Source organism: Malaclemys terrapin, chromosome 12 (assembly GCF_027887155.1).
Source record: "Malaclemys terrapin pileata isolate rMalTer1 chromosome 12, rMalTer1.hap1, whole genome shotgun sequence".
Lineage (NCBI taxonomy): Eukaryota > Metazoa > Chordata > Testudines > Emydidae > Malaclemys > Malaclemys terrapin.
In genome coordinates this window covers 17,866,845-17,893,131 of record NC_071516.1, presented here as the reverse complement: position 1 = coordinate 17,893,131, position 26,287 = coordinate 17,866,845, and the positions used below count along the sequence as shown (strand labels likewise).

General features: G+C 40.3%; 1 protein-coding gene across 2 annotated transcripts in view; it reads left to right on the top strand.

Annotated features, from left to right (window-relative positions):
- The first annotated feature begins 1,371 nt into the window (after positions 1-1,371).
- Positions 1,372-26,287, top strand: part of ARFGEF2 (ADP ribosylation factor guanine nucleotide exchange factor 2) — a 56,213-nt gene continuing 31,297 nt past the window's right edge. Inside the window, exons 1-11 of one of the 2 annotated variants that reach the window (XM_054045466.1) lie at positions 1,372-1,642; positions 12,735-12,765; positions 17,463-17,586; positions 18,796-18,942; positions 19,824-20,003; positions 21,042-21,198; positions 22,189-22,260; positions 23,485-23,636; positions 24,677-24,807; positions 25,404-25,638; positions 25,928-26,027. In XM_054045466.1, coding sequence (XP_053901441.1) covers positions 1,504-1,642; positions 12,735-12,765; positions 17,463-17,586; positions 18,796-18,942; positions 19,824-20,003; positions 21,042-21,198; positions 22,189-22,260; positions 23,485-23,636; positions 24,677-24,807; positions 25,404-25,638; positions 25,928-26,027 — 1,468 coding nt within the window. In that variant the 5' untranslated portion in view covers positions 1,372-1,503. Of the gene's footprint in view, positions 1,643-12,734; positions 12,766-17,462; positions 17,587-18,795; positions 18,943-19,823; positions 20,004-20,978; positions 21,199-22,188; positions 22,261-23,484; positions 23,637-24,676; positions 24,808-25,403; positions 25,639-25,927; positions 26,028-26,287 lie in introns of both variants that reach the window. The other variant, XM_054045464.1, reaches the window with a different exon arrangement.

Genomic DNA, 26,287 nt, shown 5'->3' with positions numbered 1-26,287 from the left:
ATATTAGGAAAGACTTTCTAATTATAAGGATAGTTAAGCACCAGAATAGTCTTCAAAGGGAGGTTGTGGAATCCCCATAATTGGAGGTTTTTAAGAACAGGTTGGACAAACATCTGTCATGGATGTTCTCGGTATACTTGGTCCTGCTTCAGGGCAGGGGGTTGGACTAGATAATCTCTTGAATTCCCTTTCAGCCCTACTTTTCTAGGGTTCTACTCAAAGGGAACACAAACCCAAAACAAATGAAATTTTTCAATACGAATAGAAACTGAACTTTTTAATTTGAAATTTTCATTTTGATTCACTGAAAAATAAAAACAAATCTGGGACAAATTTAGAACATTTTTTATTTTTACATAAAATACCTAACATTTTTGGAGCAGACCTAATCACATTGCAATATTATATGGCAATGAATGTGCTGCCGATTTGATGTGATGACACTGTGTAACCCACACACCTCCTGTGTGTGGTGTTATGTCCCAGGGGTACCAAGACCACTTAGAGAGAGTTAGCTAAGGCTGTAGAGTAGACTAATTTAACAGGTAGTTGGCTTTTAGCTCATGCGGTACAGGCTCACACACTGAGCTCTAGAGGTTCCCTAGTTCAATCCCACCTGCAGATGACCGGGGTCTGTCGGCGTTACAGTTGCAACAAAATGTCCTCAAACGTTCATTGGCTAAACCACGACTCTCTACCACCTAAATGCGTTCTGTTCTGATTTTGGGGGTTCAGCCCTGTGGCAGGAGTCCTTCTGGGTCCTAAGGTCTTAGGACCTACCTCAAGGTCCTACCTCAAGGTCCTAAGAGGTAGTGATGTTGGCTTATGACATGATATCATTGACTGAGAAGCAATGGTGTTGAGGTGTGGCATGCAGAGTCACTTCCTATCACAGTGACATTTCTCTCTTTGTGGTGACGGTGCCACACTGGTGCCACCTGACTGTGGCTATGTCTACGCTGCCATCGTAGCAGAGGCTAGGCATACCCATACTAACTAGCATGGGTAACTATTAGGGTTGCCAATTCTGGTTGGACATATTCCTGGAGATTTAATCACATGACACAATTTTAAATTAAAGATTAATCTTTAATTCCCGGAGACTCCAAGCCAATCCTGCAGTAATGGCTGAAGCAGTGTGAAATCGGGGAGAGAGGGGCTTTCCCCTTTCCTCCTCTGCAGGCCCCCCAGTTGTGACCTTATTATCAACCCAGACACGACGGCCACGCCTCTCCGTCAGGCCACACCCACTCTCCCGGCCCCTCCCCTTTCCTACCCCCGCCCTCTCCGTAACCATTGGCAACTTTGTGGGGGGTCAGAGGTCACGCCGGAAGACGGGGGTAGGTAGCGTTGGAGGAGTCACGTGACGGATCCAATATGGCGGCGCCGTGTCCCTGGCGCTATTGCCGCTGCTGAGGGAGTCGCGCCTCTTCTAGATCATGGGGCCCCAACGCGGCCGGAGCCTCTGAGCCCCGTTCGCCTCCCCTGGCGGGGCCTTCGGCCATGCAGCCCCCGGCCCGGGAACAGGACACCCGTACCAAGAGCATGTTCGTCTCCCGGGCCCTGGAGAAGATCCTAGCGGAGAAGGAGGCGAAGCGGCCCCCGTACAGCCAGCTGCGGAGAGCCTGCCAGGTGGCGCTGGGTGAGTCCGCGCCTGGGCCCTGTTCCCCGGGAAGCCCCCGCCCCCGCGCGGCGAGGGCTAGCTGCGGGGAGCCTGACAGGTGGCGGAGGGTGAGTCCGGATCGCCCCAGGTCTCCTGTATTCCCTGGGGGGCCCATTCACCCTCCTTGGCAGCTGCGGGCACCCTGACAGGTGGCGGAGGGTGAGCCGGATCGCCCCAGGTCTCTTGTATTCCCTGGGGGGCCTATTCTCCCTCGTAGGCAGCTGCGGGGACCCCGACAGGTGGCGCCAGGTGAGTCTGGATCAGGGTCACACTTAGCCTTCCTTTGGGGGATGGCCATTTCCTTTGTGTGTCCCCGCCCCGGTAGGGGAGAGCCAGCCAGGTGTGGCTGGGCGAGCCCTGCCGGGGCTGGGAGTTCCCTACTTCCCCCGGCTGCGTAGAGCCAGCGTGCAGCCCGTCTCTGCCCATGGGCAGTGACATTATCAGTGACTGCGACTGTCATTAGTTACCATTCTGCAGGTTAATCTGCCACGTTGGATCCTCTTCGGTCTGTGAGCAAACAGCGTGACTCTGGATCTTCCTGACTCTTAGAGACTCTGTTATTCTCTGGACAAATTTGCTTGGGGGAAGGAAAACGAGGCTTTTTTTTTTTTTAACTCAGAGAAAAGAACAAGGTCCAATTGATTTACTTCTGATGTTAATGTAAAATTTAAATGCTGTCTGTGGATTCTTTTTAAACTAGTTCAGGGGCTATACAGCTGGAAACCAGGAGGGACTGTTAAAAAACTATCAACTTTAAGAACAGTTCTATCAAACAAGCTGATAATTCTTTGACATCTTTTTTTTATTCTTCAAATAATAATCTTCTATATTAGCCAAGTTAATGGATTTTGGGAAAGTTACAGTGTATAGGATAATGGAAATTAGAGTTTGGGCAGGAGAGGGAATGGCATTTGGCCAACCAGTCCAGTTTTTATATTCAAAATGCCTTTTTTTGTTCTTTAAAGGGATAACATGAACTTGAATTTTTTTTAATCAGTTAAGTTTCAGGTCCTATATTTACCCTGGAGTACTTGTAAAGCCACAAAAACTGTAAAACCAAGTGTTGCTGTTTTTGTTTTGTTTCTTTTTTAAGTGTATTTCCCCTAGAGCTGTGTGAAATACATAATAGGTGGAAAGAATCATTGAGTATGCAGGGAAAACAATGAAACTGACTAGACATGAAATGCTGTCCGGTGCACTATGTAAATACCCCCCCTCCACCCCCACCCACCCCCCCAAAAAAAGGAAAAAAAAAAAGACACACTCCACCCCAGCTCTGCCTTATAGAAATATTCTGGAGTTAAGTGTATTAACAGTAGACTGGGAGGTGGGATCAGGAATCAGGTATACGTGTGATTTGATTTTTTTTTTTTTTTTTTTAAGTTGACTATTTCTGTTATGTGGTGATGGTGGTATACATATTGCCTTAGCGACCCCAGATTCAGAAACCCCAATGAGGATTTGGGACTCCATTGTGCTGGGTGTTGTACAAATGCACATGGAAAAAATAATCTATGCCCCAAAGAGTTCACAATCTAAAGCTCCCATCTTGGAATTGGATTTGTATATAGGCACAGGAGTGTGCATTGATCCAGTTGTAGGCCTGTTGTCTAAAGTAGTAAGATGCAACAGCTGTGATAAATAGCATGTTTCTAGTTCTTAAAAATGTGTTTAATAAACAAGAGATAATAATAATATGGGTAATACAGTACTAGCTACCAGTAGATGTATTGATCTTGGTTTGACTATTTGACACTTGAAGTAAAACAAAAAAGTGAAATCCTGTGATGCTAATTATGGGGGGGAACCCAATTTCATTGTACTTGTCTTTCACGGGATTATTTCTACTAGTGAATAATTAACAAAAGGAAACTAGACAATTTTATCAAAAAGCACTTAAAGCGGTGTGGTCAAAGACACTAGGGCTATTAATAAAATTCCCTGTGGCTCAGGCTCTGATAAGAGTGATATAAATGAATTTGGAACTAATTTCTTGTGTCACTGCATATAGACTGTCTTTGGGGGAAAACTGGTGGTGATGGTTGGTATGAAGCTGACTCTTCACATTTTTGGATATTTGTTTCCAAACCTGTGTCAGGCACAAAGTTGGCCTGGGCAGATGATAATCTATTGCTCAACTATTCCTGCTCATGTAGAGCCTTGGTTGCTACATTGAAGGAATCTCTACAAGTTATGTTTGGTGAGTGTTGCCAAATAACTTTTTCAGCAGCAACATGAATACATTCTCTTCTATTTATACTTCCAGGTATTAATACTTCATTTACTAAATTTTCCTCCATATCAGATGAACTCCTTTCTATTCCAGGTGAAAAAAAATAAGTTACATTGGAGTTCATTGGTGTAATTCATAATTAATGAATCTTAACTGTTATTTAAAGAGTTTATCAAGTATGTATAGTATGAAATGCACTGGGGAGTGTGGAAGTAACACAACCCTTGCAGTCTGGGAAATTGAGGATAGACTGCCTAATCCAAGGGAACTACTATGGGAGAATAAGGCTGCAGAATTGTTAAGAGACTTCTGTTGTTAATGAGACCTGTTTTCTCTGGCCACTCAAATCTTAAACACTCCTATAATTGTGTTGCAGAATATCAAAGAAATAATCTAGCACTCTTTTTAAATTAATGATTTGCCAGCAGAGCTAATCAAGTGAAAGAAGAGCTCAGTGAATTAAGATGAATTTTGTTTTGTGTGTAACTAACATCATGCAGTTGTCAACTGTCTCTTTTGAAATTCCTTGTTAGAATACTCATTTATTAACAGATCTTTATTGTTTAATGATACTTCAATTAATAGCATGCCAGAGCATAAAATAGCGAGTGAGACCACAATACACTAATATATCAGTGACCCACGCTACCTGTACCTGTGGAGAACATGGTGCACTTATGATGGGTTCTCATTCTAAATAACTGGAGGGGGTGAGGTTTGCTACTCCATTGTTCTAAATAATCATTTAGTTCGATTGATTACTAACTATCTTGATATTTAACCCCTCAATAAAACTTTCTATGTCCTGTGTAATAAACTTGAATCCGATAGCACTAAATTTGGGAGCTTAATTTTTCTCTCTAACTTTAAAATCCCACCCCTATTACTCTTGTCTTGATTTTTTTGAGGGGCACATTCAAATCTTTTAAATTGTATAGCTGTTCTTTTAATGTGTGGGATTTTGAGCCTTGACAAGATAATGCACATGTCCTTAAATTGATTTAGAAAATAAAATTGTTGATATTCTGCAGGTCCCATAACTGAATTATTCTCACAATTGTATCTTCCTAAATTGAATGTATACAAGTAACTGAGAAGTTCCACAGCTGTACTATAAAAATATGAAAGGAACTGCGAAAAGCTGGACTTTCTTCTATTAAGCTTGAGGACATCTTTTGACAGTGAGAATAATGTTCATCTGTGAAATTTGAAATCAACCAAATGTGTATGTAACATTAATCAGTTGATGAGAAAATGTCCCTTGACATGTGAATTGCCCCTGAATGTTGTGGTGATTCTTGTCAAAAGAGGTGGAGGTACTCTTGCTCTGTAATTTCAAGTCTCTGGTAACTGATGATTTTTTTACAAGATTCCCACTCTCCCTGGTTACAAATAGATCAGCAACCTGCAGTTTTCTCAGAAGAAGCTTCTCAATGTCTAGCATAAAGCTCATCATAGAAAAGAGAAACATACTGTGAAGATGTTTAAGTTGTATGTTAAACAGGAGTCCAGACAGGAATGAAAGGAAAGGACTTTCCAGTCATGCTCCTAACTATGTCAGGACCATCTATGGGGCGAGAACTGTCCTGCCTGTTATCTGTAGCAACTTGTTTCTGTAGACTTTTCTTAGTTGAGTTGTATAGTATTGGGTGTAGAATAAATGGAGTCTGAATGATTCCTTCATTCGGAGTCTTGCTTCAGCAGTGCTTGTAATAGTAGCTTGTACCCTTAATGCTTGTAAACCCCAGGAGAAATTGAATGGGAGAAATGGAGTCTTTAAACAGAGACTCTGCTCTCTGGAGGACAGTGAACTCAAGAAAATTGGTGTAAAATAGACAAGTATCCAGAATCTCGGGATAAATAGCTGAATAATAAGCATTTATAGAACACTATAGGCATATATGGCACTTTACAAATGTATTGGAACACAGGCTTAGACGAGTTTACAATGGGATATAGACAAGATGAAACATAGGGCAGTAATTAAAAGAAAGACACAAGACTAGCCATGCATATGGTTGCATTAAAGTGACGTGGCAGTATTTTTAAATGACAAAACTATGCAGCCAGCCTAGTAGCGGGTGAATGCATAGGAAATCTCACATGTATCTACACTTCACCTTTTTAGTTGTGTGTGAACACGTTAATTAAATTGACTCTAAAATCAAAGTTAGATAGGACTGCACAGTTGTTGCTTGTCCTGTTTAACCTTAAGTTGCAGTGACCTTGAATAAACATCTGTGGTGTATGATACAATTTACAATCTGGCTAGTTAACATAATAATTAACATGTGGTGAAACAAAGCCCCTCAGTTTTACACGGTCTTCACTAGACTTCCCGTGGGGGTGTGGGTGTGGGGGTGTGGGTGGGTGTATAACAGCTGTTATAACCCCAACATAGTCAATATGGGTCATTTAAAAACCAAAAAACAGACTCTTTCCTCCAGGGATTTGGAGCAATTAAATTTTTGAATTGCTCCACTCCGGCTCCGCTCCAGCTCCAGGCAAAAACCTACTGGTCCGCGCTCCAACTCCGGGCTCCTCTCCAAAGCCCTGCTTTCCTCCAATCTCACCCTTTTTCTAGTTAAGACAAATTCTAAGTCGTCTTGACCAGACCGGCTGAGAACAGGCAGGATGTGCCTCCAAGCGGAAGGTCTTGCATCACCACCAGCAACTTTGTCTAGAAAGGCTGGTGAAAACATTTCCAATAACTATTCTGAGTATTAAACATAGTTTTGAATTCCATTGCCACAGGACTATCCAAGGCACAATCTTAATTACAAGTTAGCAACATACTCTGCATTTATATTAAAAAAACAAATCATCAGGCAGGGATTAGACCAGGGGTAGGCAACCTATGGCACACGTGCCGAAGGTGGCACATGAGCTGATTTTCAGTGGCACTCACACTGCCCGGGTCCTGGCCACTGGTCCAGGGGGGGCTCTGCATTTTAATTTAATTTTAAATGAAGCTTCTTAAACATTTTAAAAACCTTATTTACTTTACATACAACAATAGTTTAGTTATATATTATAGACTTATAGAAAGAGACCTAAAAACGTTAAAATGTATTACTGGGACGTGAAACTTTAAATTAGAGTGAATAAATGAAGACTCGGCACACCACTTCTGAAAGTTTGCCAACCCCTGGATTAGATTTACTGGTGCCATATGCCAGCTATCTCTCTAGTACGGCTTGATCAAACTATGCAGAATTGAAGCTTTTAATAGTTTTGAAATAAAGTTTGTAGTCCTAATAGTTGCAAAGAAAATCACTTGAGGCAGACTGCCTGATTCTGCAAATAAAAGCAGCTCAGAGAAATGTGAAAATGCACTTAATTGAAGCCTAACATAACTGAAATCTCTTCATTAAGTGTTACTGCTGATTACATCATAGAAAGATTCAGTTGTTTTGGGATTGTGGGCAGAGCTTAATTCCACTTTCCCTATCTAGTTTGACTTTTGGACCTCAGCGTTTTGAACAAATAAAATGTCTAGCAAAATGCCAATATGTTAAGCAAATTATTCCTATCCTCAAAGTGTAGTGCATGTGAAGAACATTCTACTGTAGTGATATAGGTTCAGGCCACCATGCAATAAGGGCAAACAGATGGTTTATCAACATGTTGCCTTTATTAACTATGCAGTCACAATTATATTAAATTATTTCCCAATTATTTCAGCTTCCAGCACAACTTGTAGAGTCCTCTTAGGGTAGCTTTGCCTGTTCAGTCACTATACTCAGCATTCCCATCACTGTGGCATCTGGACAGCAAAAGCAACAATCTTGTCTTTTATGGATACATTTGACTACTCCCTGTTTCTTCTTGAGTTAGTCTTTGTTACCTGACATTATTTGCCAAAATACAAAGGAATCCATCTGGTTCAGCTTTTCTCTTCTGACTTTTATTCCATGAAGGTGGATTGCAGATAGCTTTTTTTCTGACATTTCAAGATTTTTTTAAAGCATGGGGGGTGGGATTTTGTTAAAAAATAGTGACAAGTTTCAGAGTAACAGCCGTGTTAGTCTGTATCCGCAAAAAGAAGAACAGGAGTACTTGTGGCACCTTAGAGACTAACAAATTTATTAGAGCATAAGCTTTCGTGGACTACAGCCCACTTCTGTATGCATCCGAAGAAGTGGGCTGTAGTCCACGAAAGCTTATGCTCTAATAAATTTGTTAGTCTCTAAGGTGCCACAAGTACTCCTGTTCTTCTTTTTAAAAAATAGTGTTTCCTTCAATGGATCTGCACCCTCTATGTATTTGGATTCATATCGTTTTGTTTTTGTGACCAAAAATAATTTTATTTCTGTTAACAGTGCAGAATCAGCAGAGCTGAGGGAGAGGGGGAAGGATTGTATTCTAGCTTGTTTGTCTGTAGCAGAACTGCTAGATTCTGGAATTAAAATGTAGCTATTGCTAGTGATGCATGTCCCATAAAGCAAACAATTTGGCTCTTGAGTTCCAGCCTGTATTTGCAGGACTAGTAGTTAAAAATCCGTTTTCTTTGTAAACCGTGCAGTTATGTCAAAAGAGCTGCTCCCTGCATACTTTATCCCTGATGAAGTAATGCTCAGGAAGTTTGGTTGTAATCTTACTGTTTCAGCCCATTTAAAGGGCTAAAATAGTAGAAGCCTTTCTCTCTTTTTTTTTTTCTTTTTTTTTTTTTTAGAGGCCACAATTCTGGACTGACTTTTTTTCTGCTCCACTCCCCCAAAAAGATGTGGCATAGTCCATCTTTTGAAAGAAGTAGGTTTGTCTTGGGCTGTTGCCAGTAGCATCTTGTGAGTTTGCCAGAAAAATAAATTAATGTTATACATTATGTTCTCACCTTGACATTAGGCAAAACTCTTGATGTGGAGTATGTACTGGAATGGTTTTTAAACTCACAAGCTTAGTTGCGAAACTACTATAGCCTGTATTCCATGGAATTTTGCATAAGGGGATGCTGTCATGCCACAGAGAGTCCAACATTTAACTTTTCTTGCCCAATAGTGCTTTACAGAAAACGAATGAAGCCACACAGCATGCTTGTGGTGTGCTAGTACTATCACTATTTTACAGATGGTGTAACTGTGGTAGAGCAATTAAATGAATGGCCTAAGTTTCCACGGCGAGTCAGTCTCAGAGCCGGAAGTGGAATTTAGCTAACCTTTCTCTTGATCCTAGAATGTCTCTGGTCACTTCCTGAATGGGTCCTGCCATGCTTTAAATCTTGAGCTGAGGGGACTGTCATAATATTAGGCAGCTGAATTTTACTTTAAATCTTGTGTTTTAAAGCTTTTGCTTGTTCTTCTGCATTATCCTTGAACCAGACAGAATACCTTATGCAATGACCGGTGATAGTAGATCTCAAATCATCAGCTCAAAAGTTCTGGAAAAATGTATAGACTTGTATCTTCAGTGAGTATTGGTGTACAGGATTTTAATCCTAAAACTATGTGGATATTAACCTTACATCAGAATTGTGATGGGGAAACAGCTAGTGTATGATTCATAATAAGGAGTGTATGTTGAGCCTTGAGGACTAAGAAGTAAGGTAGCTTCCCTTGCTATCTGATGGAATACAGGAAGTAGCTAAGGCCAGTTCTATTCAGTTGGAAACGTCGTTTTTCATCGGTTTGCAAACTTCAGTCTGGTATCTGATGCAGCATTAGAGAGGAAAACAGACAGCTCTGATCCATTTAAACAAAATTGATTACATGCAAGATAAACCAATTTAGTGGGGGAAGGAAACTCAAACAAATGATCTGAACTATGTGAGAGATTGAGGGCTTATTTACATGGGGAAGTTATTTCCATAATAAGGTAGGGTGTGAATTTAAAGTACTATAGCTAAGGTTACGTTTTAGTCACGGGTATTTTTAGTAAAAGCCTGTGACCTGTCAATGACAGTAAACAAAAATTCACAGCCCGTAACCTATGCATGACTTTTTTTACTATATACCCCCTAACTAAAACTTGGGCTGAGGGGCTGCAGGTGCTCGGGGGTGCCCTAGGAGCTGCAGGGACATGCTGGTGGGAGCCAGGGACCCCCCCAGGCTTGAGCCCCCTCCCACACCCAAACCGCTGCTGCTGGCCCATGAGCTGCACGGTTTGGACTGCCCCTGAGCCAGCACTGGCCGCTGGAAAAGTCCAGGGAGGTCACGGAATCTGTGACAGACACGCAGCCGTAACTATAGCTATTGTGAAGTAACTCCCCATGTAGACACTTATTTCACAATAAGAATGTCTTTGTAGATGTAAACTAAGCTGGAAAGAGGGAATCTTCTGAGAATACGAGTTACACGGGGAGTTATTCTGGAATGGCTATGCTGGTTAAATTCCTCGCATAACCAAGCCCTTGCATTACCTGCTGTTTGAGCCAAGAAATGGCTAGCCTAAGCAGTAGGAGATAAGCCTCGTTGTGTAAGAGTGCTAGTGAGCAGTTTACATACAAGCATGACTGTTTCAGAGAATGATTAACTCTGTGTAATTCCAACAAAATAAAAAGATTAGTTTTTAAACAGCTGAAAGGAAGACTTAGCTGCAAAGTTTTTATGACAAAATGAGCATTAATGACCTCTACCAAACTCAGTGACCACATGAGATCTGTCTCCCCCTGCCCCACCACCTGGGGCTGCTGCCATAGTTTCATCTGGTAGACTATATAACCCAGCCCAATCTCTACCCCATCTCTCTGATAATGCTTAACGTTACTAATACGAGTGATCTCATTGAAGCCAATAGGACTATTCATGTGAGTAAAGTTAGTTTAATCAACACAGAGTATTGTTTATCTGGCTTTTGATAGCACTAGAAGGAGAAGCCACCACCAGTTATAAACCATTTGTTTTTCTTTCTGAAATTTAAGATCTGATCAGCAAGCAATCATTTCTTATAATTGAAAACTTTGCAAAAATACTGCTTACAGCTATGTCAGGTCTACACTGAAACCTGTTTGACAGGACCACTCAGCAGTCATCTCATAATAAAACTCTGAATTTTTATAATTCCTGCCATCCAGGGAGCTCAACACATTTTATACATTAAGCTACACTGCCCACCTGTATCTCAACAAACCACATAGAAACAGGATAGTTAGCCATGACATACTATGGGTCTCATTACATGCTTTTCAAGATCTTGCACTTCATTAACTCGAAGGATGTTACTCAATCTTGCTGCTGCCTCTGATGTTGTTGTGTGCAGAATAGGTAGCATATTGTCCAAAGAGTTCAGTCTGTTCTTGTGCCATTGCTCATTGTTGCCTGCCCCTTCCCTTCTTTTAATCGCTGAACACATTGACCTGTAGTGTGATATGGAAGGATAAGTGTGGTATTAGGAGTCGAAGGTCCCAAGTTCCAATTCTGGCTCTGTCACTAACTGATCTTATGCAGGTCACTTCCTCTCTCTTCCATCTCCTCGTGTGTAAAATGGGGATAATAGTACTAATTCACTTACCTACTTGACAGGCACACTGGGGATTCATTCTTGTAATGTGCTGTGTATAAATGCTAGATATATGTAAGGGATGTATAGTTGTCTGAAACACTGCAAGTTACTGTACCAATCAAAAGCATCTCTTGTTGTGATCAAAGCTGTGGTGTGTTTTTACAATGGGATTCTGCAGCAAGTCCCCCATCTTAGTCTAGTACAAATGTTAGAGAAAACCAGGTAGAAGCTTCTCTCGCCCCACCACTCCCACCCCAGTCTCAGTGACTGCTTTTTGTTTACCCTAGCACTTCTCGGAAGTGTGAGAAATGTCTAAAGTTTGAGTGGACAAGGCCCAGTTGTGGGTCAAATTCTAGGGAGGCTAAGTGAGCATGAGGGGTTGTTTAGAAAGGAGTTGGAATGAGAAGGAGCTGTTAAGTATGTAATATTATTCAGAACTGTGGCACTGAGACACAGACACAAGCTACAGAAACAGTGGGAGGAGGAAGGATCCCAGATTTAGAAAACGTTAATGTCTTTTTCTATAAAATGAGTCTAATACCACCTGGAGAGTTGGGAGGCCCAACTAGGTTGTTAAAGCATTTTGAGATCTTTGGATAGAGAGCACCATAGAAGTTCAAAATGTAGTTCTGGAATAATAATCTATCAATTGTAATGTGCCATTGGTGCCACAGTGTCACCAATACACGGTGACACGGTCACAAGTCTTGATAAATAAACGGATCCATGGAAATATGTATGGAATGCTCATAGGAGCTCTTTGCGTTCCTCCATTCACTTACTATTCCTTGCATAACAGAACTCCTGAGAATGAGCAAAGTTATTAGGATACTCAGGTGACCCCAAAATCATCCGAATTTGTGCACATCTAGTCCAAGGCTAATGACGCTCCTCCAAAGGTGGTTTTGAAGAGCAAGTACAGAGTGAATTGCCCATCGTCCAGGATTATCACTTGAAACAAGATAAGATACTGACAGTATCCTGTCTGGGAGTTATACGAGTATAAGACTGCTATCCACAGCTAGTGAAAATTAGGTCACTGTTAAAGTACTGGGATCTTAGATTATTATGTGTTCTGATTTCACTGAGAGTGTGGCATAAAGGCTAAAGTAACATTTGCCGTGTGTACTTCTGATTGGTGGTGATTGCTGTATTGACACTCCTGAAAATTTACTGAATTTAAAAAGTTCTGCTGTTAGTGTACATCCAAGCAGATTTATTTATGTTTGGAAGCTTTGTTTAATATACAACAGAAGGAATAGCAGACACTAATGATATATAACTTCTAGTTTGAGACTAGTTTACTTCATGACAACTGGCATGTAAATTCAGAAGGTGTAATGACCATTTCTGTTGAATGTTGTGGTATCTTCATTGTTGTGCCTTTTCTTTTTTTCCTAGATGAAATAAAAGCAGATCTAGAAAAACAAAGGTAAGTTCTTAATACAATTTATAGCAACCTCTCTTGCTGCTATGTGTCAAAGATTGCACACTAGTGAGCGTGCAAGTATCTGAGCAGCAATTTTTGCAAAGTACAAACAAGCTTGCTTATTGGGGAGAGTTTGAATAGCTTTGGTACTGTCTGTGTAAGGAAACATGTGTATGTAGAGAGTACTAATTATGTAATGCTCGTGGTTGTGGGTAATCAAGCCGTAACTGCCAGCACATTTCATTACAAATAACTGCCACATTTCTGAAGGATGCCAATTTTTCACTTCCTTTTGTTAACTAGGTTTGTCTCTTAATAGTCATGACTTAACCATATTTGTTCATAGAAAATCCTAGTCTCTTCTTTTTATGGTTATTTTGTGTTCAATAATGCATGTTTTTAGTTGTTTTGATCACAAATGCTGGTCTGCGATAACATTTAATTGGCTACAGGTCAGCCAAGTCACTGGATTTCTTTCCAACATTAGCAACTCTGTGAATCCGTGTTATTACATCATATCTATTTTTGTGTGTTTCTCTCTCTCTCTCTCTCTCTGGGATGGTATACTATTAATCTGAGTATCTTAATGGGAAAATTTTTACATTCTATGCATCCCCCAGTGTGTTAGGATGGTGTTTTGGAGTTGGATGGGGATAAGCTGACAAATGGTAATTAATAAAGCGGAATCTAATAAAATATTTAAGCAATACTGTATCTAAATTGTTAGTAAAAGCTAGAGATGGCTTTCGTGGAAGAAAGTAAGAGTGTGTGTGCGCGCTTAAGATCTAAATACAAAATTAAAAGTACTTCCCAAAAGATTCTGACATTTCTTGGGGTATAGGGAGGGGGAATTCAGGACCAACAGAAGATATTTGAGTCTCTGAGACTGATCTTTCCCTAGTCGCATCATATTTAATTGTATTTCCTTTAAAAATGAAGTTTCAGTATGAACATCAAAATATAATCTGAGGGCTGTAGTTTTTCTCTTTTAATTAAGAGCAGATTTATGGACGTATAAAAATTCAGTAGTCATTTGAATCTGTGAATCACAAACTGAGTGGAAAATTGGAGAGAGTAATTGTCAAGGCCTATTTACCTGTTAATGCTAAGAGAAGCTACACTTAGTGAAACACTCTGAGAGGAGTAAAGAGCATGATGAAAAGCACTACTAATTCCTAAATGGATAAATGGCAGTTAAAATTTATTTGCACACTTAAGTCCTAATCTTCAGCTAGTATATATGTCATAGTTTCACAGATTTACATCCTTGGTGTCTGTCTGTAAATCAGTTTCCAAAATCATCACTGGCTTCTCCTCTCGCTCTGCTACCTACCAAGAATAAAAATGTCCATCTCAGTCTCAATGTTTGTTTTCAGATTGCCAGTTCGGAAATGCAAGGAATTCATAAAAGTCTCTTAAAAAAAATTTGCAAACACATGGCCCTCTGGCCAGTGACTGGAAACTTCTCCATTTATTAGCATTTTCACTTCTCGTAATGTTGCTTGTTACTTAAAATATTTTGTCAAGTCACCAGTCCCCCAGAAAGCTTCACATGGTCTCTATAGAGCTACTCTCCGTTATCACCAAGATTGTAGAATTGTAAGACTGGAAGGGACTTCGAGATGTCTTCTAGTCCAGTCCCCTGCACTCAAGGCAGGACTAAATATTATCTCTAGACCATCCCTGACAAGTGTTTGTCTAACCTGCTCTTAAAAATCTCCAGTGATGGACATTCTGCAACTCCCTGGGGCAATTTATTCCAGTGTTTAACCACCCTGACAGGAAATTTTTCCTAATGTCCAACATAAACTGCCATTGTTGCAATTATTTAAGTCAATTGCTTCTTGTCCTATCCTCAGAGGTTAAGGAGAACAATTTTTCTCCCTCATCTTTGTAACAACCTTTTATGTACTTGAAAACTATTGTCATGTCCCATTCTCTCCCACCTCACCACCCAGTCTTCTCTTCTCCATACTAAACAAACCCAATTATTTTAATCTTCCCTCATAAGTCACATTTTCTAGACCTTTAATCATTTTTGTTGCTCTTCTCTGGACTTTCTCCAATTTGTCCACATCTTTCCTGAAATGTGGTGCCCAGAACTGGACACAATACTCCAGTTGAGACCTAATCAGCGCAGAGTAGAGCGGAAGAATTACTTCTCATGTCTTGCTTACCACACTCCTGCTAATACAGCCCAGAATTATGTCTGAATTTTTTGCAATATGGTTACACTATTGACTCATGTAGCTTGTGCTCCACTATGACCCTCAGATCCCTTTCCACAGTACTCTTTCCTAGGCAGTCATTTCCCATTTTGTATGTGTGCAACTGATTTGTTACTTCCTAAGTGGAGTACTTTGCATTAGCCCTTGTTGAAGTTCATCCTATTTACTCCACACCATTTCTCCAATGTGTCCAGATAACTTTGAATTTTATTCCTATCCTCTAAAGCACTTGCAACCCCCTCCCAGGTATTGGTATTGTCCACAAACTTTATAAATATACTCTCTCTATGCCATTATCTAAATAATTGATGAAGATATTGAACAGACCCGGACCCAGGACTGATTCCTGCAGCACCCCACTCAGTGTGCCCTTCCGGCATGACACTGAACCACTGATAACTACTTTGTGGGAACGGTTTTGCAACCAGTTGTGCATCCACCTTATACAGTAACTCCTTGCTTAACGTTGTAGTGATGTTCCTGAAAAATACTTCTTTAAGTGAAACAATGTTAAGCGAATCCAATTTTCCCCATAAGAATGAATGTAAATTGGGGGTCTTAGGTTCCAGGGAAATTTTTTCTCCACACAAAAGACTGTGTGTGTGTGTGTGTGTGTGAGAGAGAGAGAGAGAGAGAGATGTGCGCACACACACAGTATAAGTTTTTTAAACAATTTAATACTGTGCACAGCAATGATGATTGTGAAGCTTGGTTGAGGTGGTGGAGGAAGAGGATGGGATATTTCCCAGGGAATGCCTTACTGCTAAATGATGAAGTAGCACTCGGCTGAGCCCTCAAGGGTTAACACCTTGTTAATGTAGCCTCGCATTCTATAATGCAGCACAAATGGAGGGAGGAAACACAGCATGGCAGAGAGAGACACAGAAACACACCGTGTGTGAGACAAGCATTGCCCCTTTAAATACGCTGACCCCACTCTAAGTACACTGCCTTTTTAAGTAAATCAGCAAGTTGAGACAGCAGCTGCTGCCAGCAAGCTCCCTCTGTCCTGAGCCCTGTCCTGTCCCCCCCTGCTCCGTGGAGATGAGGATCAGGAGCTGGGGGAGGGGGACACCCTGACATCAGCACCCCTCTTCTCCCCCCCCCCCCCACCGCACAGCAAGCAGGAGGTTCCCGGGAGCAGCTCCAAGGCAGAGGGCAGGAGCAGCACATGTCAGTGCGGGGAGGCACAGCTGAACTGCCAGGCAATTGATAGCCTGCTGGGTGGTGCTGCACAGGGAATTTAGGGGAGCTGATAGGGGGGCTGCCGGTCCACTCTGGTTCCAAGCCCCCACCAGCTAGCTCCAACGAGCTGCTCTTTCTGCAGGCAGTGGACAAAGCAGGCAGCTGCCAAACAATGTTATAAGGGAGCATTGCACAACTTTAAATTAGCATGTTCCCTGATTGATCAGCAACATAACAACAAAACAAGGTTAACAGAGACAACGTTAAGTGAGGAGTTACTGTAGTAGCGCCATCTAGCTTGTATTTCTCTAGTTTGTTAATGAGAAGGTGATGCAAGACAGTATCAGAAGCCTTATTAAAGTCAAGATATACCACCTCTACTTCTGCTTCTCTCCCCTCCCCCCCGCGCAGCTTGTTACTCTGTCAAAGAAGGCTATTAGGTTGGTTTGACATGATTTGTTCTTGACAAATCCAAGCTGACAGTTACTTATCACCTTAATATTTTCTAGGTGTCTGCAAGTTGATAGCTTAATTATTTGCTCCACTATCTTTTTGGGTACTGAAGTTAAGCTGACTGGTCTGTAATTCCCTGGTTTGTCCTTATTCCCCTTTTTATAGATTGGCACTATATTTGCCCTGTGGAATCTCACGGGTCTTTCATGACTTTTCGAAGATAATTGCTAATGGCTCAGATATCTCCTCCATCAGCTCCTTTATTCTAGGATGTATTTCATCAGGCCCTGGTGATTTGAAAACAGTAATTTTTAACTTTCCTATTTTAGCCTCTGAGCCTACCTCATTTTCACTGGCATTCATTAAGAGATTTCCAATTGCTACTAAACTTTTTGGTGAAAACTGAAACAAAAAAGTCATTTAGCACGTCTGCCATTTCCACACTTTCTGTTATTGTTTTCCCCCCTCAATGAGATCAGTTGTTGAATTAGTGGGCCTGGTTTTTCTCTTACTTGTACTAGTGTAAATGGAGAGTAATTCCACTGAAACCACAATGGCTTAAAATAATATAGGTGAAAGGAGAATCTGACTGTATGCTATTTGTGAGGAGGGATGTATCAAAATGATTAGCTGTAATATAAGAAAATCTGAAGTTGGATTTTAAAGCAGATTGAGTCTTCAGGGTTTTAAAATGTATTCAGTTTTGTAGGGAGAAACTTGCATCCCTTTTACATGCTGCGGCGTGTCACTTATATCTGCTTTAATTTTGAAGAGGGTGAAAATGTAGTAGAATTTTTCAGAACACAAGCAATAATTTTTTTCCTCTTAAACTAGGCAAGGCACTGTCTCTCCACCAAAAGCAAACTTCATCGAAGCAGATAAGTATTTCCTTCCATTTGAGCTGGCCTGCCAATCAAAGTCCCCCCGCATCATCAGTACCTCACTAGACTGCTTGCAGGTAAGTATTCTGTTTAAACGGGAATAGCGTGAGGTATTATGGGCAAAATTGCAGGTCTAAAATCTTTTGTCCTTTTATTAGTAATCGTGACAGTGAAGGAATGAATTTAGCCGGAACATGTACAATTGCTCTGACAAAAACCATTCTGTATTTACTCCTGCTGGAATTCTGTGCCACTGCACAATGGAGAATTAATGTTTTCTGCAAAATTTTATCTCCACCACCACCACCAGCTCTCCCAGCACTCCTGCCGGCCGTCAGTCCCAGGTGGCTGCGGTGCCGGGAGTGTGATTATATTGTGGTGTTTTGTCAAAGCAACACATCATTTTTCAGAATTTTAAAATACTGTGCACAGAATTTTTAATTTTTTGGTGCAGAATTTCCCCAGGAGTAATTTATATATGTAAATCACACAATAGGGCTTTGCAAAACTTGGCTGAAAAATCTTGCTGTGATCTGAAAGCTTGTCCCCAAAAGATCCTTTTCAGCTGCCTTTCTTGAAGCAGTTTTTGAACTAAATAAGCATATGTCAGCTTTAGCTTTTCAGGCACTTCACCATTTTACATAACGTGGTAAAACATTCTGTATAAAGATTTGTAGGTGGAAACTAGCATTCCTAATAGGGCCATTGTAGTAAACCCTTAAACTGCCTTGTAGCACCAACTTGAAGTCAGTTGGAGTTTTGGGTGCAGGATCAGGGCCTTTGATTATTGTCCATTTGTTATCAGCTGTTTCTAATAATTTAAAACGGGCTTTTTCAGGAATTTCACTATTTAAGCAGACTTGGTCTTTCTGTGGTGTTAAAAATAACTCCAAAAACCAAAACTTGCTTATGTTATAGCAGAAAATTTTGCTAATGCACATTTGTATTCTATTGACTATTATATGGACTGGCATGAAGTCCTTTTATGATGGCATTTTGTATCTACCTGCTCATTGCTGGTACAAAGCTTGCAAAGGAGCTGTTTAACTTGGAAAAATGTTTGGTTTCTTTAAAGCTTTAGTTGTCTGACGTATGGACAATCCGAGCATACATGTGACTCAGTCTGGTCTGGCTCATTTTTGTGCTGTCAGCAAAGGTGAACATTGTCTTGTAGGAGGCTGTAATTGGTTAGGAGAACTGTATACAAAAATCTTTTCCTGCGCTGTATTGCAGGTGTCTTGTAACTGACAATGTGTAAAGCTCTAATCTCTATTCTCTCCACTTAGAAACTCATTGCATATGGACATATCACTGGCAATGCTCCAGATAGTGGAGCTCCTGGAAAGCGCCTGATTGACCGGATAGTTGAGACCGTTTGCAATTGCTTTCAGGGTCCTCAAACAGATGAGGGAGTGCAGTTACAAATAATTAAGGTATTTCAGTTCACTATTTTCTAAAGTTCATTTTAGGAATTTGTTTGCTTAATGGAAAACTCTTTCCATCTTGTATGTTATGCTGCAGCAATAGAATTCCTAAATCTGAAAGCCTGTTTAAAGGCCAAATTCTTCACCTGCTTATACTTTATGCAGTCTCATTGATTTCAATGGGGTTTTCAAAGGGTATAAACTGGTAAAGAATGGGGACTATAAATCTATTTCTTTTGATAAAAATTAAAACAAATTGAGCAGCAATTGCTTGAGACTATATAAAATTAGAGGCATATGTCGGTGGCTCAGTAGATATTAGTCCACCATACACTGTGCTCAAAAGATCTGGCATGCTATAGTAGCATCACTAGTCTGGTTTTGGTCCAGAAATATTAGGGTATTGCAGGTGAGAGCCGAAGTTTGCCTGGTGGAAATCCAATAATTTGATGTCAAACGTTAAAGCTTCCATTGGTCAAAGAAAGGAATCTGTGACTGATTGTGAAGGTGGAGAGAGTCCTTATTTTCATTACAATATGTCGTCTTTGATGCAAACATTGACATACTTTTAAAATAACTGCATGGACTAGATCGTTTGATATCTCCAATCTCTTTACAAATTTCAGCTATAAAATCATAGGGTTAGAAGAGATTGTAAGGGTTTGTTGTGTAAACTTCCTCCAATCTAATTTTGATTTCAAAGAAATAGTCTTATAAAGGTGGATTGGAGTAGACGTATATTCCATAACAAAGCCACAGCCTACTTATTTACCTGTTTAAATCTTCTAAAATATGGTGGTTCCTATTTATTTAGATTTCAATTTTACTCTGTGTGTGTGTGTGTGTGTGTGTGTAATGGTGTTTTTTTTGTTTTTTGGGGTTTTTTTTAGGCTCTTCTTACTGCTGTGACATCTCCATATATAGAAATTCATGAAGGAACCATCCTTCAGACTGTTAGAACCTGTTATAACATCTATCTAGCCAGTAAAAATCTCATTAATCAGACTACTGCCAAGGCTACCCTCACTCAGATGCTGAATGTTATTTTCACCCGGATGGAGAATCAAGCTGTATGTCATTATTGCTTTTACCAATCCATCATCTTTAATGTTTAGCCTTGAAAAATGAACACGCTACTCTACTTTTTTTTTTTTTTTTTTTTTTTTTTTTTTTTTTTTGTGCTGTTGTGATACAATATCTCTTCCTCGGTAGTAAAGAAAATCTGGGCCAAATTCTGGTTTGAAATGTGTTACTGGCAACAGAATTTGATCCTGTAACTTATGCTTAACAGAGCTGCATAAAGAAATGGGGACACTCTAGAATAAAGCTCCCTCCCCCTGACCACTACGAAAGGACTTTTTATTCTGGATTTGCCCTCAGAGAAATTGTACTCTTTTAAATGTCAAGAAAACACAGCTCTATTAATCTTTGCTAATCAAATACCATATATGCAGGCATACTTACAAAAATGTTTGATTTGATCTTCAAAGTAAAGCAATTCATTACACAAGCAAAGCATAGAGGAGACTTTAGACAAATGCAGATGTAACTTTTTATTAAACATGATTAGTGAATGAACTCAGTAATAGTCAACATTTGAAAGTAAGGGAAAAACAGGGCTCAAATTTGAAGGGGGTTATGTTTATGCAAAGCTAATCTGTCAAGTGTAATAGAGCAGCTTGAATAAAATTTAAGATGAAAAATCCACAAAGCTTGTAGCTAGAGCAGAAAGATTGGTTTCTAATTAAATCTAATAGCCATTAAAGCGGGGGTAGTGAATAGGCAGAGCGAGGGCCAAATCCGGACCATCAAACACTTTTTTTAACAGACCCTGAAATCTTTTTATTTATTTATCATTATTGGGGTTTTTTTATTATTATTTTTCTTCTCTGGAGTCTGTACCTTGACCAAGAAATTTGGACCGGGACAAAAAATAATTTGACTACCTCTGTCTTAAAGTGTGAACTTGTATATATTCTTGGTTAAACTTCTCTTTGCTCTATTATGAGGTGTTTTTGGAGAAATAGTATTACCTTGTTTTTTAGATACAAGATGCCAGAGAATTAGAAAAACCAAATCAACTAAAATCTGAGTCTCCCATGATTCAGGATATGGCAGGATCTCCGAAGATTAATCTACTGCGTCACGGCCAACAGGAAGGAAAACCGTCAACCCCTGAAAAAACAGATTTAACAAATGGCGAGCCTGAGAGAACCGAAAATGCAGACCAAAAGCCAGAAAGAGATCGGACTCCTTCAGTCTCTGGTAAATAAGATCATGTTGCTTGTGCTGACTTACAGTAAAATGAGTTGCCCACAGGGGTAATTCTAAGTATATCCCTATACATTCTTTAAACTCCCATCTTTTTTTTTTTTAATGGCTCGTTAAATCATGAAAATAACACTGCCTTTCTTTTGGCAATCAGGTCTGCCTCCCTTCTCCTCCCTCCTATTCTCTACTTTGGGGCACAACCCACCCTGGCTCTAATTTCTTGGTGTGGAAAAGCATGATCATGTTAGGGAAGTTGTTGAAATGGGAGGTTTAGTTCCCATAACTGCAAGTCTTATCTAGCTCTGTAACTGCCAAGACAAATATTCTAGGATAACACATTTACAGCATTTGTCTTGCAGACTTGTCAGTGAAAGTGGATAGATATCCTTGGGACTCAAACATTTTCTTTACCAAAGTGTAACCACTTTGAAATGAGTGAAATGTTATTCTTGAACTACTTGGTAATATAAAATCTGTGTGTGCAGGGTTGTGCTGGATTTTGACCTTATTGTTTTCAGTTGGGGAGTAAATGGGGTTGGGGGAGGAATGGAGAAGGTGAGGTAAGGTGTCTAGAAACAGAGCTAAAGCTAGCTGGAAGTCCTGGGGGGGGAAATAGTATGTGAACATCTACTTCAAAAATTTTCATAATCCTAGAATAATGCTACGCACAAGGGTCAAAATTAAGGCTGCCTCTGCAACCTCCATTTGGGCATTTCTTAATCTTTGCTTGACTTTCATACTTAATGTTCTTTACTGTAGGTATTTCGTTTTATTCGGTAAAATAGTACTAACAACAAATTTGTGCTTATTCAGTAATATTTGACTGTAGTAAACAAAATGTAGTGTTACCTACATAGTGTGGTGGTGGTGGTGGGGGGGGGGGGGGGGTTGTATGTATAAAATGCCTTTAAAAGAAAACACTAAATTGCAGTATTCTTCTTACCTCCCCCACAAAAAATCCTATTTCTTGGCATATTTAATCAGAGGAAACCACTGATGGAGGCAAGGAAATGGTTACAGCCATCCTGGAGGATGTGGTCGTATCCGCTGTTAAAGGTAAAACTTTCATATCAGAAGAACCTTTCCCAAGTAAACGTATATATTTATACAGCTTTTGCCTTGTGCTTTTAGAAGTATGGAATGCCTTTTTCCTTAATTTATTTTGAGATCCACAGATGATGTTGAGCCTAATAAGGCCTGTAATAGGAACACTGTCAATATCCTTCCATATACAGTAACTCCTCATTTAAAGTCCTCCCGGTTAACATTGTTACGTTGCTGATCAATTAGGGAACGTGCTTGTTTAAAGTTGTGTAATGCTCCCTTATAATGTTGTTGGCAGCTGCCTGCTTTGTCTGCTGCTTGCAGGAAGAGCAGCCCGTTGCAACTAGCTGGTGGGGGCTTGGAACCAGGGTGGACCAGCAGCTCCCCTAAGTTCCCTGTGCAGCAGCTGCCCAGCAGGCTAGCAATTGCAGCTGTCCCTCCCCCCACTGCCATGTGCTGCTCCTGCCCTCTGCCTTGGAGCTGCTCCCCGAGACTCCTTCTTGCTCTGCGGGGGGGGGGGGGGGAAGAGGGGGGCTGTCAGGGTGCCCCCTGCTCCTGCACCCTGCTTACCCCCATCTTCCATAGAGCAGCAGGGGGACACACCAGGGCTCAGGACGGAGGGAGCTTGCAGCAGCTGAGGTCTCAGCAAGCTGCTCTAATTAACAAGGCAGTGTAGTTAAAGGGGAAATGCACACATCTCCCTCCATTTCTGCTGCCTTGTAGAGTGAGAGAGTTAACCCTTGAAGGCTCAGCCAATTGCTAGTTCATTATTTATCAGTAAGGGAAATATCCCACCCTCTGACTCCTCCACCTCAACCAAGCTTCACAATCGTCATCACTGTGTACCAGTATTAAATTGTTTGTTTAAAACTTATTTTATATAGATAGACACACACACACAAAATGTCTTTTTGTCTGGTGAAAAAAATTTCCCTGGAACCTAACCCCCTCATTTTACATTAATTCTTATGGGGAAATCGGATTTGCTTAACATCGTTTCGCTTAAAGTCGCCTTTTTCAGGAACATAACTACAACGTTAAGTGAGGAGTTACTGTATCACAGTAACCCTTCCTCTGGCTGAAGCTGAGACAAGCTCCCTCTAGCTGATTAGTGCGGCTCTTGTCCATCAACCACAAGTGTCACCTGTGCACCCTAAGAATTTGTATGACATTGATATTTTAGTGAGTTTATTATTGCAAGTATTTGTGCTTTTTTGTCTATTTTTTTTATTTAAGTGGCTGAAGAAAAGTATGTTGCAGCTGAAACAGCTACTGCCCCATCTGAATTAGAAGCAGTGGATCTTGCCCCTGCTGGTGGTATTAATGAAAATGTACAAACGAATGGAATTCCAGATGACAGACAGTCTGTCTCCTCCACGGATAATCTGGTAAAAACAAAACCCCCACACTCTTGATTTTCTTTTGGGGGGAAAAAGATAAATCAGAATGTGTAAAAGGACAGCATTTGGTATTTAAAATTAGGTGTGGAACAGTATGTTCTTAATTTTTGCTTTGCTACCTGAAAGTTTGCATTATAAGAGCATAAAAGTAAGATCAGGTTGCATGGTTTTCCTGTGAGTGCTGTGGTCTGAATAGTGATAAAATAGTCTCATTCCTGAATGCCTGTAGATATTGGTGAATCTACATGGTTAGTCTGTCTCAATACCTGGATCTTAATGGCTTTCAGTTTTTCATCTGAAAGTTTGGAATTACTTTTTTGATAGGTAACTTGGAAAAACAACCCTTTCAAATTTATGGTGAATTAGAAGGGGCTGTAAGAATAAAAACTATTAAGTGCCCTTACTTATATTACTAGCATTTTAGGGATTGTCTAAATGAACGCGTAGTTAATGTCAGTCTGGGCTGTAAATATACCACACACTAGTCTGCCATGCATGGTGTCCATGTAGAGCCTGGTGGCCCACACTAAAAGTTCCCTAGTGTGCTTTGATCTACTCCAGGGAACTTCCAGTGTGCAGCAGCAGTGTCCACACAGACACTTAGTGACCAGCTGGCTGTGCAGAGTAGATTTATGCCCCAACTTGACACAAACTAAGTGTTTATATAGCCAAACCCTTAGATTATTGAAACTGAGAGTTTAAAAAAAGTCTAATTTACTCTGTTTGCCTGGTCTCTTTTTTTTACATTTCTCACACTGGACAGTGTAAGCAAATTAGTTTCACTTTTGAGTGTTCTTGCATCATGATGCTGCTTTGGTTATGAACACTGCAGACAGATGACTTTGTTCTTTAAACACAGATTCCACTGGAACTTAAAAATAAATCATTGCATTCCTGCTAGCTTGTGTAAAGATGACTTTTGCTGAACTTAAATTTGTGGCAAACTTGACTTTTCGGTGACTCTTTAATTTTTTCACCTTATCAGTTGTTTTAATGAAGATTTGATGTGGTGGTTCTTTGCTCATTAGGAAACAGATGTACCTGGATATCAGTCAGCTGCCAAATTCTCCCATATCCTGCAGAAAGATGCCTTCCTTGTGTTCCGGTCACTGTGCAAGCTTTCGATGAAACCACTTGGTGATGGACCACCAGATCCCAAGTAATGAGATTATATTTACTGAGTTGTATGCTCTTCAGATAGCTATTTTTAGGAACAAAGGGAATCAGATTGTCTAGGTACTTCATAGTACAGCCTTGGTCATCCAGAACTCCCAGTTATGCCCCTGTTTTGAATACATTGAGAGTTCTTTGCATTGAAAATTCCCTGTATGCAAACCTTCTTACTTGGATAAACCAAATAGCAGAGGGAGGCAGTACTGCAGGAAACCATTATGCTGTAGTTCATGTGGTCTTAACAAAAGTTGCCTTAGATGTAGTATCTTTGCCGATCTGTAGAAAGAACTCCTTCTGCAGTTTGAATCCTATGCTTTTATGCAACCAGTAGGACTAACTGACCCCATCCCATGGGTTTTAAGCATCTAATATTCTCTAGAAGGAGAAGAATCTCCAAGGTAAGAAGGTTGCTCTTCCCTAGCATTCTCAGCAGAGAAGTTAAGCAAGCTGTCATCTCCGAAATGAACTGAGCTAGTGCTCATTTCACTTGGCCTCAAGAGTCACTGTGACTTACGTGTGTGTGAGAGAGAGAGATGAAAGTAACCCGTTTTCTTAATGATAGTCTTCTGCTTTCTTCCCCAGATCCCATGAGTTGCGTTCTAAGATAGTGTCCCTCCAGCTGCTTCTCTCCGTATTGCAGAATGCTGGTGGAGTATTCAGGACACATGAAATGTTCATCAATGCAATCAAGCAATATCTTTGTGTAGCATTATCTAAAAACGGGGTCTCTTCTGTTCCTGATGTCTTTGAGCTATCTCTTGCCATCTTTCTCACACTGCTTTCAAACTTTAAGACCCATTTAAAAATGCAGATTGAGGTAAGAGTGCTTTATCTTCATTTTACCTCCAAAATGTTCTGTCAACTCAATATATTTTACTAATAATGCAAAGCACAGCACAATACTTTAAAAATTGCTGCTTCGAAATTTTGCTTTCTTTGCACCTTGAAGTACTACCTCCTTTACAAATTGGATATGCATGAGATGAAGATTTTCTTCCAAGTGAAATTACTGTGTACAAATGAGTATGCTCATTTAGCATGTTTTTTTAAAATTCTTCAGTAGGAAACTGCAGACGTTGTATCTTTGTCTCATTTGCTGTGCACAGGTGTTTTTCAAAGAGATCTTCTTGAATATTTTGGAGACCTCCTCAAGTTCTTTTGAGCACAAATGGATGGTGATTCAGACCTTGACTAGAATTTGTGCAGGTATTTAGTTATAAAAGTTACCTGTTCTTCACAATGTAGAAATAACTTTCCTTTCGGTTTGACAATGATCTGGAAATACAGAAGACAGCTAATATCAGAGTAGTGGTAGCTTTGAGTGTCCTAAGAGAAGCATTTGTCTTTTAATTCAAAATATTTTAATCAAGAAATGATGCATAAAATAACTGTGCTCTGATATCATGGTGATGAACATGTTTTAAAAAACATACTTAGATTCTCTCCACCTATTTTTAAGTTTTATA